General features: G+C 39.4%; 1 protein-coding gene across 1 annotated transcript in view; it reads left to right on the top strand.

Annotated features, from left to right (window-relative positions):
- Positions 1-476: 476 nt before the first annotated feature.
- RNF121 (ring finger protein 121) overlaps positions 477-14,244 on the top strand; it is a 96,895-nt gene continuing 83,127 nt past the window's right edge. Inside the window, exon 1 of the mRNA XM_003764716.4 lies at positions 477-565. Within this exon, the coding sequence (XP_003764764.1) occupies positions 506-565 (60 nt within the window). The 5' untranslated portion in view covers positions 477-505. The remainder of the gene's footprint in view (positions 566-14,244) is intronic.

Here is a 14,244-nt window from a genome sequence, read left to right as displayed (position 1 = left end):
CTCTTCACTCGCTTTGAGAGGAAAGGCACAATTCTCCTAGGTAACTTTCCATACCACAATATTTCGGTGCATGCTGGGACCTGTAGTTCTCAGCCCCAGGAGTAGCGTCGCGGGGGAAGGGGGGGCGCGAGGTAAGCGCGCTCGAAGGGAGCATCACCCAAGTGCGTCCTTTCTTCAACACTCTACCCGGTTCCCGAGGAATCGGGGAGAGTTGTAGAGACAGAAATGGGAAACTTTCCTCCACAAAACCTTCGCTTACGTTATTCGTAGGATTCGTGAGTGTTTCCAAAGCTTGGCGGTTCCCTCGGGGAGATACGAGGGAAGTCCGCGAGGAGAACTAGGACGACGCTCCCTCAAACACTGACAGCTCCTTTAGGTGGCTTAGAGGCCCCGCCTCTCCCGACCCAAGTGCTGTGGCCGATGATTGGCTACGAGATACAGAGCAGCGGAAGCAGCTGGCGCTGGCCTGAGGGGGCGGGCGCAGGCGCAGACGAGAGCTGGGAAGATGGCGGCGGTGGTGGAGGTGGAGGTTGGAGGTGCCGCCGGCGAGCGGGATTTGGAGGAGGTGAGAGGCCTGGGGGGACCTCCGGGGAGCCTGAGGAGTGGTCCCCGAGGAGGGGCCCCCGGGAGGCGGGTGACCAGCACTGGCGAAAGAACACGGGCCTGAGGGAGGCACGGGGGGCGGACCCTCGAAGGCTCCCAGGGACCGGCGGAGGAGCTCGGCAGGCGCAGGGCCCGAGGGATACCCTGCCAGACGGGGGCGGGTCCTGAGGAGGGGCGGCTAAAGGGGTCTCTGGGGGTGAGTGCATCCTGAGAAGAGAGCGGCGGAGGAGACAGGCCAAGGAATCGTTAAGGGCAAAACTGGGGAGGCGGGAGGACAGTGGGAGAGACAGAGGTAGTTCGGAAGTAGAAAGGACCCGAGTTCGAATCCTCGCTTTGCGACTAAACATCGCTGTGACCTTGGTCAGTCAGCCAATTAGTAAGCACTTATTATACTCCTGCTGTTTGCCAGAAGCCGTGATAGGAAAATAAGACAGAGTCTGGCTTCAGGGAGCTTTCATTTCCTGGACACTTCACAGCCTGGGGCCCTTCTTTCCTTTTCTATAAAACGAGGGCGTTGAACCAGACCTGTCGGTTCCCTTTAGTCTCTCATATATGATTCTACAGTCAGACCTGGGAGATGGGACCGAAGTCCCTGGTATAGAAGAGGAAGAGCGCTGTGTCAAGGGAGATGCGGGAAGGGAAAAAAAGAAAGTCACCTACCTGTCAGCATCTATGGAAATGTGTGATAGAATGGTAGAGATTGGGTCATTGCTAGGCATTTAATAAGGCGCTTTGTTCAACGGAGATGGGCCTGGGACCTTAGGTAAAAAGGGGAAAGGAGCCTCTGGGCTAATGCAGCCAGAGACTCACAACAGGATCAAGGGAATAGATGAAAAACTGGTAAGGACTAAGAAACGTATGCTTTTTGTCTTAATGGTCTCTCATTCTGAGGGGGGAAATAGAAGACCCAGGTTCTGTGGTTCTCTGCCTACTGATTTGCATTATAAGCTTGGGCAAGTCTTTTTCCTACTTTGGACCTAAATTCTCTTATGTAATGATTATCTGTCACTGGAGCAATCCCACACAGGCTGATTGGCTGTCTGTAAAGAATATTTTAACTTGGGATTCGATGCCTTCAGAGGTTCCCTTCTAGTCTGATTCTGAGATTCTAATGCTAAGCATTGGGGATACAATGTAGAAATAGGGAGAAGAATCTTCAACTAATGCTAAACAGAAAGTAGATTCGTATGTTTGGATCATAGAGCATGTGGAGGGGAGTAATGTATAGGGAACCTAGAAAGGTTTTGTCGGGCCAGGTTATGAAAAGATTTAGGTCCCATTATATTAATAATGAATTATAATTTGTTCTGGAATGAATGGTGATGTTGCATTATAACTTGCTATGGGAGTTAAACCTGGGACCCAGTTTTTCAAATAACTCTAGTCCCTTGAGATGGATCTAAGACATTTAGTTTTATATATTGGGGAAAAACAATCAAGGTATAAAGTACATCAATTCAATATGAAAATGTGTTTAAAGTGCTATAAAACCTTAAACAGAAACATAAGCTATTATTATAAACCATTAGTTAATTAGAAACTCTAGACTGGTAAAAACTTCTAAGTTTGTCTCCGTTTCCTCATCTGTAAAATAAGCTTTAGAAGGGAAGTGAGTGAGTGAGACTATACCCAACATACTGTATTGTAAAAGAACCCAGCATTTGTGGTCCCTGTAATTATTTGAATTTCAAAATCTTTAATCCGCAGAGGAAAGCATTCAGTAATTGCATCTGGCATCAGGATCATGAAACTACTTGGACCCAGAGGACAGATCTAGGAGCAGAGGGAGGAAGTTGTCAAGAGATCGAATTAGGTTTAATGTCTGGAATATTTCCTAACAAGTAAAACTGGCAAAAAGTGGAAGCCTTGTTCATAAGGTAGTGAGTTGCCATATCACTGAGGTCTTTAAAGAGACTTAGTGACCATAATATTGGGAATGTTTTGGAGAAGATTCCTACTTAGTTAGATATTGTTTGAGCCAAATGATCTCAAGTTCCCTCCAGTTCATAGAATCTTGGAACTTTTTAGAACTGGAAGGGATACTGAAGATCATTTCTATAAGTCCAGAAATAGAAATTAACTTGTTGAAAGCCACTAGTGGCAGAGCAGTGACAAAAACCTAGGTCCAGTGTTCTCTCCCATTACCTTTGTAAATATACAATAATAATGTGTGATTAAAATGTTAGTTATCAGACTCTTCAACTGTGTTCGAGGAGGACATATATGCCTATAAAAATCTTAGTTATCCAAAGAAAACGAACCTGAAAGCTCTTTAGATAAAGAACAACTTGGCTGAGCAGAGAACGGATGCATTTTCATTTCCTTTGGGAAAATGATTCTAGCCATGTATAAGAATCGTAGAGCTACTATGAGGATTATTGGTTTAAGATGTTATTAACACCATAGGAGCTTTGAAGGGGCATGTCTCTTAATAGTAGTATGCATTATTTCTCCCTTTTGGATTATCCTAAAATTTGGGAAATGGAATTTTATCAACTAAGGCCCTGTTGTATTGGTGAGATGATTAGAAGAAAGAGCTGAGTGCTGAGAATCCTGATGATACTATGATCTTAGAATCCTAGAATATCTGATCTGGGAAATAATGTTTGCAAAGGCCTTTACTTGTATCATTTCATCTCAGTTGTTGGTATAGAAAGGAACTTTAGAATATAGCATTAGATTGACTAGAATAAAGAGTGTCAGAGCCAGAAGAACCCTTAGAATGTAGAATGGAATTGGGAGGAATCTCAGGGACTATTATTTAATGGTAAAACTGAAGAAGGTGTTTTCTTAAAGTCATATAAGAACTTGACAAGAATCAAGACTAGAACTCAGATCTTCTGATATCAAATCCAAGCTATTTCTACTTTGTTATAACACTACTTGAGGGAATTGCATCTGTATGGATGGTGGTATTGTTTCCTGTGCTGCAGTTTATGTCCTAGGGCGAATTGTTAAAATTGTAGAATTTCCCCTGCTTTAAGACTTTAGAGTCTATCAGACTTGCTGACTGTCAAGAGATACTTAATTTAGAGGAATAAAACTATTTTAAAAAAAGGCTGGAGTCTTTGGTTTGAATTGCTTTGTTCCTGCCATGTGGAGTTAAATTATTGATCCTGGATTCCACCTGATGAAAGCCAAGGACCATACTTACTTTGTTTTTTTTGTTTTTTTATTTTCTCTATTTAAAGATCATATTTAGTATCTTATTTTGGCATTCTGGAGAGAAATCAGAAAGCATTCAAGTTAATAGACATTTAAGCCCTTACCTATATATAACATGCTGGGATAGGTACTCAGAATACAAATTAAAAAATGAAACAGCCCTCTGCTTACAAGAAGCTTCTGGGAGAAGACCATGTAAACAGATAAGTAAATGCAAAATATACAAAGTAATTTTGAAGAGGCAGGGAGAGCACTAAGAGCTGGAGGAGTTAGGAAAGACTTCTTATTGGATGTGGCACATGAACTACAAAAATATACAAAGTAATTTTGAGAAGTCTTGGAGAATCCTAAGAATTTGAGTAGTTGGAACAGATCTCTTAGGTAAGGGCACTTGAGCTGAGCATTAAAAGAGCTAAGATCAGGTGAGGAGGGAGAGCATTCCAAGCATAGGAGACAGTCTGAGCAAAGGCATAGAAGAAACTGGAGAAGACATCTTATTTGAGAAACATTAAGAAGGCAGCTTGGCTGAATTGTAAAAGTATGTTAAAAAAAGTATTGTATAATACTGGAAAGGGTAGATGCTTTAAAAAGTGGATTGGAGCCAGATTGTGAAAGATTTCAAATGTCAAATAAGGAGTTTGTTTTTGATCCTAGAAGCAGTGTTAGGCCAGGGATCTTTTTTAAGAGAAAGGGATAGATTTGAAAAGTGTTATTGAGGTAGAATCAGTAAATTTGGCAACTGCTTAAATATTGGGAAATGACTGGTATTGTGAACTTGGGTGACTGAAAGAATAATGGTACCCCTAATAGAAGAAAATTAAGAAGTTTTAGAGTAAAAAAGTGAATTCTGTTTTGGACATGCTACGCTGGAAATAACTATAGGAATCCAAAAGGAAATATGAAGTAAAGCAGTTGATGATTCAAAACAGGAACTCTGGAGAAAGGTTAAGTCTTAAGAGTTATCTGCATAAAGATTAATAAATAAGATATTTTTAAGTTTCTTTATGCCAAAGAACAATTGTTTTTGTTCACCCATTGTTCTCCCAAGAAGACCAGTCAGTTAAAGAGAGTTATCTTGACTTGCAAGTGAATTGGATTTTAGTGTGACAGAGCTCTGCAGAGTTATTAGCCTCACTCTTCCCTTCCAGCAGCTGAGTTCAGTGAAAGAGTCTAGTGGCTATGCTAGGGATACAAATGAAGATGTCACACCTGTGAAGTGCTTCTACAGATAAGGTCAGTTATTGTTTTCCCGAAAATACTGACCCTGGAAGGTTCCCTTAAGCCCATTCCCATCATGGTGTGCATCTGGTTATTATTTTAATATTACATAACTGACCTTATCTGTAGAAGCATCTCACAGGTGTGATATTCAACTAAGTAGAACAGAAATAGGCAAGGTCACTCTATGGTCATGCTTGTTTCTTTGATCTAGTGTGTGAGGCTAAGTTTAGGTTTTCATGAGAAACTTACAGGATCCTTTTTGGTTCTGCAATCAATACAAAGACAAAAGTTGACCACAACCATAGTATCTCTCAGAGGCAATCTATTACAACTATAAGTTGGTCAGCAAGAGTTAGTAATTGATTGGGTATGAATGCTGAGAGAGGGGAAAGAATAAAAAATGGTTTTAAAAAAATTAATAATGTTTTTATTTTCAAAATATATGCAAAGAGTTTTCAATATTCACTCTTGCAAAACTTTGCGTTCTATATATTTTTCTCCTCTCTCCTAGACAGCAAGCAGTCCAATATGCGTTAAACATGTACAATTCTTCTAAACATATATACACATTTATCATGCTACACAAGAAAAATCAGATCAAAAGGGGGGAAATGAGAAAGAAAAAAACAAGCAAGCAAACAACAACAACAAAGATGAAAATACTACCTTGTGTTCCACAGTTAGTCCCCTCTGAATAATCTTTCTGGATACAAATGGCTTTCTCCATCACAAGTCTTGGAATTGACTTGAATCACCTCATTGTTGAAAACAGTTGATCATCACAAAATCTTGTTGCTGTGTACATTGTTCTTTTGGTTCTACTTACTTCGCATCAATTCATGTATGTCTCTCTCGGCTTTTCTGAAATCATTCTGTTGATTGTTTCTTATAGAACAGTAATAATCCATTACATTCCTATACCATAATTTGTTCAGCCATTTCCCAATTGATGGATCTCTATTTAGTTTCCAGTTCCTTGTCACTACAAAAAGGACTACTATAAACATTTTTGCACATATGGGTCCTTTTCCCTTTTTTAATGACCTCTATGATATAGACCCAGTAGAGACACTGCCGGATCAAAGGGCATTCACAGTTTGATAGCCCCTTGGGCATAGTTCCAAGTTGAAGAGTAAAAAGTTTTGAACATGGAACATGGTGAATAGTAAATCCAAAAATTATGGTTGTTGAGACAGTGTAGCTACTACGGGAACCATCACAATTTGTGTCACAAATAGTCAAGTGCCGCTAGCTGTGAAATATTACTGCTAGGACTACCTTGCCTCTGTTTGTCAGGGGCAATACCTTTTTACCTCTTAGTGAATTGAAAAAATCAGTCAAGGTTTGGAAAGCATTTTGTATTTTTATACTACCTAAAAAATAATAGCCCCCATTTCTGTAGCCTTTTCCCTCTTATAAAGCACTTTACTCACAATAGGCCTGTGAGATTTTAATCTGAGTATTGTTGTCAAATATTCCTATTTGACAGATGTTGAAGGTAAGGTATAAAATGTGGGAGGAACCTCTCTACAATCCTACAGTTAATAAGTGGCAGAACCAGAACTTCAACTCATCCAGGTCTTCTAATTCTAAACCAATATTAAATAAAATATCTTCTATATTACATCAAAGCATAGAGAAAGTATTAATTTTATTAATGAATGTATAGCTTTACTCTCACCATATAAATTCATAGGATTATAAGATCATAGAGAAGAAATTTTATTTTATTTTTTTTTTAAGTCTAGTACCTGCTTTAGTCCCATAGTAGTACATTTCTGGAAAATGTTGAAGACTCTGTCATTATAATGCAAAATGGATTTGTACTATTGTTCATATATTCTAACATGTCTGGTACTATTGCTAGAAATTCTTGACTGAGAAAGAGCAACTTTAACATTTTTGCCCTTCAGGTAGTACTCTTTGAAAGGTTCTTGGAAACCTTAACCATGTCACCATGAAATTAAAAAAGACTATATATGGACCAGAGAAGTAGCACAGTGTTCATCGCTGCTTTCTTTTCTCTCTCTGAGGCTGCCTTCTGTGCTCTTGTGAAAAATGCTTCTCTCGGTGCTTTGACACATAATAGATATGTAATAAACACTTATTGACTTGACAAGAAAAAGCCCTGGACTTAACAGAAAAGCCAAATTTGAGATCCAGTTTTGTTTTTTATCAGTTTTGTGACTCAAGATATTGGTCCCTTGATAGTGAACCTCAATTTTCTTACCTGTAAAATGGAAATTATAATCTTTGCTCTCCTTATCCTATAGGAACATTCTGAAAATCAAAATAGATAATGTATGTAAAATCATTTTGGAAGCTATAAAACCCTTTCTGTATAAATATGAGCTTTCATCATCAGCTTTAATGTATTCTTTTCCCTCCCAGATGACAGAATCCATCTCTCATTGTTTCGGTTTTCTCCTTTGTTGAAGGGGAGATACACTTCTCAGCTTAAAGATGGGGAAAATTAGAGTTATAATCCTTTGCCTAAGGTTGTTCAGATACTACTAATATTCAAATGAAGTGTTGAGAGAACAAGGATTTATAAGTGCTCTTAGGAATCTGTGAGGCTTCCTGGAGAATGAGAGACTTGAGTGGGACATTGAAGAATAGATAAGATTGAATAGATTAGCATAGAGGTATTTATTGGGAAATAAAGTAAACAAAGGATAACTAACTAGAGTGAACCTAACACTCTCCCCCACCCCCTCTCTCTTTTTATTAAAGCCTTTTCTTTTTCTTTTTTTTTTTATTTAATGGCCTTTTATTTACAGGTTATATGTATGGGTTACTTTACAGCATTGACAATTGCCAAACCTCTTGTTCCAACATTTGGAATGAACCTAACTCTCAACTGGAAAAGGGGACACAAGGAGGGAGTGGTTACAGAGCCTCCTATATATAACAGGCCCTTAGATACCCAGAATTCTAATGGAAGAGACCTAAGAAGACAAATAATCCAACATCCTTGCTGTATAAGAATAACTGAGGCTCAGGAAAGAGATGGTTTTGCCTAAGGTCTCATTGTGAGTCAATGAAAGAGTTAGGATCAAAACTTATTTTCTGACTTTCCAGTCCAGAGCATTCTGCATTGAGAGCTAGTCTACTGTAAGAGATGGACATGGTAAGATTAGTTTATAGTTAGAGTAAAAGCAGAAGAATTACAGTGATGTGATTTAGAAGAGCAGTTTCTAGTTCCAAATGATGTGTTTGGGGTTTAGCACCAAATTATGAGATTGATGTAGGCACCAAATGTTGGGGTTCAGATGAGTAATTCATAACGTTCATTCTCTTTGGCAAAAGGTAGATTTATTTAGAAGAGGTTACAGACAAAATGAAGAGTTACAATAAACACCAAGAATGGTAAATAAAGATGAAATAGTTGGGAGAGCATATAGTTAGCAAGGAAAGGGGTTTTAACAATTAATGATGGAAAATATATGTTCCCTAGTGGGTCTCACAGTTAACCAGGACAAAGGGATCATCACTCCATGAGGTTGGACTATGTCCTTTGCTGGCAAGCTAAATCTTAAAAGGGATTTAGTACCTAAAAGAGTTAGTTAGCCGGAAGAAGAGTGTGGCATGGAGGAGAGGGGTGAGGGGAAAGACACCATGAGGTAAATCCCCAAAAGGGATTCAGCAAAGATGCTCTTCCTTGTTTTGCCTCAAGGGAGTAATTCCATCAGTACTTTAGTTTTTCTCTGTCAATCCTACCTTGTTACTAAGGACCTCATCAATAGCACCAGATAAGACCTTAGAAATAATTTAGTCTAATTCTCATTTTACCAGAGAGAAAACTGAAATCTAGATGGGTGATTGACTTGTGTCATGGAGCAAATTGTCTTGAGTCTGGGGGTGTACTACTAGAAGGGAAGGAGGAGTTTAAGAAAAAGGTACATGTCTTAAATTTTGAGAAAAATGAACTGACTTGACATGAGGAAATTCAGTCATCTGGAAGAGCGTCCACTCTTCTGGCAGGTGTGAAAACACATGGAAGCATGTGTACTCTACTGGAAATAGCTCTATATAGTCAGCATTGGCTGGCCAGTCTAGATTGTATGTGAGAAGGCTTTTTACTCATTCTGGGACACAGCCAGTTCCCAACTGGGGAATTAAATGAGCTCTACTAACCCTGTGTCAGGAGGAAACCTGCCCAACACTTAGACTAAATTCAATTCTGCCATTATTAAGTACCTGTTTGTATGCAAGGTGCTATGCTAGATTTTGGGGTTATAAAGACAAAACGAAGAATTCCTACCTTGTAAGACCTCAAATTTTGTTAGGCATGAAGGCCAAGTGGTAAATATTACCACTAAAGGGACCTGGGAAAACCTTACCTGGCCGAGTTGATGAATTGAACCTAGATAATAATAATGGATAACATTTACATAGCACTCAATATCTCATTATCTCATTTGGTCCTTTTTAACAATTCTGGGAAGTAGATGCTATTATTATCCTGATTTTACAGTTGAGGAAAATGAGGTAGATAGCAGTGAAGTGATTTTTCCCAGAGTTACACAGTTTGTCAGTGTCTGAAGCTTGATTTGAAATCAAATTTTCCTTATGCCAGGCCTAACTATTCATTGTGCTCCCTTCATGCCTCATAAGGATTCTAGGTGTGGGGATACTCCCAAAACTAAACCTCAAATGCTTAAAACAAGTCCCACCTCCATTGTGAAGTCTTTCTTTATTGTCCTAGTGGTTAGTGTTCTTCCTTTCTTCATATTATCTTGTTTTCTCTTGTGTATAAAAAGCAAATGGCTTCCTTCTGTGGAGGAGGATTTTGAGGATTCCTTTGTCTTGTGCCACGACTAAAGCCTAGCACTGGGCCTTGTTGGCACTCTCCAGGTCTGCAGGTACTATATTCCCCTCCCCCCCATGATGAACTCACTGATACAGAGCTCCGTCCAATGAGGGAACAGAGAGAAGACAAGTTTGACTAAATCAAACAGGGTTGGTGGTAGTGTTGAATAATATTCAAAAAGATTAAAAAGATAATATTGGAACCAGATTATACAAGGTTTACAAGCCAGAGAGAGGGGTTTACATATCCTAGAAGCACAGTGATACCTCAGTATTCATTATTAATTGGTTCTAGATGGCAAAAACTACAAGTACCAAAAGAATTTTTCCCATAAGAAGGACATCTTCTGTCAGCATCCAGTTTTCCTAAGGGGCAAGTGGGGCTTCCAGCTTCAGAGAATCAAGCCAGCCCTGCTGGGCACCTCTCTCCTTGAGGCCAAATCACTTTCTGAAAGGGACTATGACCTTTAAACTCTTTCCCTTACTCCACGTCATCCAAGCTTCCTTGGCAGAAGGGCAGGAAAAGGGGAGTGCCTGGATGTGGAGGTGGAAGATATAGTCCCATGCATTCCACAGCCCCGGTCTCTGGCCACTGCTTGGAATTTCCGAGAGTCCTGAGTCCTCTGCCATCGATGTTCCCTCGGCTGCTCCTGCTTCTCCTTCTGAGCACACTGACTGTGTGTCCATTCCAGTACTACTGTTGTGTGAACTGGGTGACTAAATGCTGCAGCCACATTAAAAGGAACTGTCCTGTGATCTGCCTGCTCATGGGCACAATCTCAGCATCATGAGCTCCAACCTGCATACCACTACCTTCCATGGGGAGAAGCTGTCCATAGCAAAGAACGATAGCAACTGAGGTGGTGGCAGGGGCTGGCCAATCTCTACAACTTGACCACTTGCCTTGAGTACTTTGCTGAACCATTTTTTTCTCCTCAAAATGAATCAAATATCAAATTCTATAAGTTTTGAGGTGGTCCCTTGTCTAGTAAACTATACGTACTCCCTATCATCTCCAAAATCAAATGTAAAATTCCTTTTTACATTTATTACCTGGTCCATTCTTACATCTGCTGTTTCCATTCAAACTCTTTGGTCCAGCAAAACTGATCTCCTTGCTGTTTCTTGAAGACTCCCAATTCTTGGTCATTTTTCCAGGAAGTTCTCCATATCTAGAACTCTATCCCTTCTCAGCTCTACTTTACCTTCCCTAATCTCCTTTAAGTCACAACTAGAATCCCACCTTTTAAAGAAATCTTTCCCATCTCCCTTAATGCTAGTCCCTTCCCTGTATGACTACCTCCAGCTTATTCTGTATAATCTATATCTATATATGGTGTAGTCGATATATATATAAAAACATAATTGTTTGCATATTGCGTCCCCTAATAAAAAGTAAGGCTAGACTTGTGGGGTATCTTTTTTTTTCTTAATAGTATTTTTTCCCTCAAATACATGTAAGATAGTTTTAAACATTCATTTTTGTAAGACTTTGTGTTCCAAATTTTTCTCCTCTCCTTTACTTCCTCCTTCCCCAAGGCAGCAAGAAATTTCGTATAGGTTAAATATGTGCAGTCTTTTTAAACATATTTCCATATTTGTCATATTGTGCAAGTAAAATCAGACTAAAAGGGAAAAAAAAACATGAGAAAGAAAAAGCAAACAAATAAAAAAGGTGAAAATGCTATACTTTGATCCATATTCAGTCTTCATAGTTCTCTCTCTAGATGTGGATTGCATTTTCCGTCCCAAGTTTGTTGGAATTGTCTTGAATCATCACATCAATGAAAAGAGTAAAGTCCATCATAATTGATTATAACATAATCTGTGTACAATGTTCACTTCACTTAGTATCTATTCATGTTAAGTCTTTCCAGGCTTTTCTGAAATCAGCCTTCTCATCATTTCTTACATAACAATAATAATTACATTACATTCATATACCATAACTTATCCAGCCATTCTTCAACTGATGGGCATCCACTCAATTTCCAGTTCCTTGTCACTGCTAAAAGGGCTACTACAAACATTTTTGCACATGTGTGTGGTGTTCTCTTCTTTTATATAATATAATCGTTCTCTGAGAGCAGGTTTCTTGGGGAGTTTTTCTGGAGGCAGCCTTAGTTTCAGTTCAGAGTACTAATCACTCCATATGCAGCCAGGTGTTTAAAGTTCATATCTTTTATTGTGTCCTTCAAAGTCTTGACCTTCAGTCCCTAGCTTCCTCCGAATGTCTCTAGCCAGCACAAAGGTGGAATATGGAATGAATCTGACTCCGCTTCCGAGAGTGGACTTGTGGGCTTCTGTCTCTGGCCCTGAGAGCTTCTTTCTTATATGCTGTATAATGAGTACACACCAATCATTATATTACTGGGAAACCATTATTTGTTGTAAGATTAAATCAATTTTAAACTAGATTTAAACATTGTCTCCTCAATTCCACTTAGTACCTTGTTTCAAGTTCTGGCCCATAACATCTCCTTGTAGGATCAGATTAATCATACTGAACCATACTAAATTAGATAATTATTGTCTCTTATCAATTCTAATGACTTAACACTTTGTAAGGATTCCAACATCTCCCACTTTCTTTTGATTTAGAACATAAGGTGGTCATGACCTCCCTGACTTCTCAAGGAGGTGAGAACCCTAAAAAGAAGATGATCGCACCTTCCCTGACTGCTCAAAAAAGAAGTGAAAACACCATAAAAAGAAGGTGGTCACACCCTCTCTGACATTTCAGGAAGGGAGATGAAAACACCAAAGGAAATGGGAAATCAAATCAGATTAGCGGGTTTCTAAAGGGGCTCATTTGAAACAGGTATTCATAAATCCATCAGTGTGGAAGGCATTACACATAATTACATAAGCACATAGCAATATAACACAGGCTAGTAGTAATGTAACAAATAACATGAATCAACATGAGAATTTATACATGTCCATAAGTCCTAGAAATAGTCCAAAAGGAATCCATTGTCCATTAGTTCATGTGCCAGGAATCCAGTAATTCCTGCAAGTTTTGAAGTACCGCAATAGTCTCATCAACAATTTTTCATCTCAAGGAATCCAATGATTCCTGCTGGTTTTCAAGTCCTTGAAACAGTTTCATCTTGTATTAGGAAATCCAATGATTCCTGAAGAGTTTAAAGTTCTTTTAACAGTCTCATTGTCAGCCATGCTCTTTCAGCGTCAGATGTTTCTTAAATCTTCTCCTTTGTTTTGAGGTTGTTCTCTTTTTCTGTTTCTCTCCCAGGTGCTGATTGCCACCCATTCTGTTTCCTTCTCTGTCTGTAAAAATACAAGCAAACCCTCTGTCCCAGGCAGTTAACCTATTTAATTCCCTTCGATTTGCCACTTTTGGGATTTCTCCTCATCATCTGGCAATTACATTGGAGCTGTTTGCACTGGACACTGCCCTGTTGGGTTAAAAAGCCTGTCTTCTCCCCTACTGTAATCCTGATTGCTTTTCTATTGGTTGAGCATGTAATCACTTTGTGCCATGTGATTACTTTTAGACTGATTGATCACATCAGAGTCCTGACCTTCTAAAGACTCTCTGGGTATAACCTCAGCTGCCATCATGCTCCATCTGTCTTTTGATTGATATGTTGGAGCTGGGCCCTGCCTCTCATTTCTCTGGGTCAATCTACATTCAAAGGCCCAGTGAAAGCCTCCATTGCATATTGGACATGGGGTTTTAGGTCTTCTCTCAGTCTGTCTTCTCATTTCTATCTCCAAATTTACATTGGGCTCTCAGATGTCCAACTTTTCCACACTGAAAGCATCTACGAGTTTCTCTAGAAGTCCCTTGACAAGAGGGACCCTGTCTTCCCATGTTCACCATAGTTTGGGTGTAATATGCATTTGTGCCCATTGTGGCCCAGTGCCTTATGATCTCCTCTAAAGGAGCATCTTTGTCTGGTCCCCATATAATCCTTTTGCAAACCTCATTGGCATTTTCCTTAGCCAGATATCTGGTCATTATTTCTGTAGCTGCATTATTGCCAATGGTTCTTATTACAGCTGTTTGCAAACATCCCACAAAATCTGCAAAAGGTTCGTTGGGACCTTGCTCTATTTTTGTAAAGGCTTCCCCCCGATCCTTTTGTCCTGGGAGGAAACCCCAAGCTTTTATTGCAACCTTAGAAATTTGCTCATACACTGGTATGGGATAATAAATCTGTTCTGAATTCTCTGCATACTGACCTTCACCAGCTAGTTGGTCAAAAGCGATTTGTACAATAACTCCTGTTTGCCTATTGCATTGGGCTTGAATCCTACATAATTCATGATACTCTGAAAGTCACAACAAATTTTGTTCAGGTTCTAAACATGTTCTAGCTATAGATTTCCAATTGTTTGAGGGTTAAGATTTCATAAGACAAATTATCTAGTAACATTTTAACATAAAGATGATGTCATCTTTATGCTAAAGAGTGC

Source organism: Sarcophilus harrisii, chromosome 3 (assembly GCF_902635505.1).
Source record: "Sarcophilus harrisii chromosome 3, mSarHar1.11, whole genome shotgun sequence".
NCBI classification, from domain to species: domain Eukaryota; kingdom Metazoa; phylum Chordata; class Mammalia; order Dasyuromorphia; family Dasyuridae; genus Sarcophilus; species Sarcophilus harrisii.
This window is presented reverse-complemented; position numbering and strand designations above follow the sequence as displayed.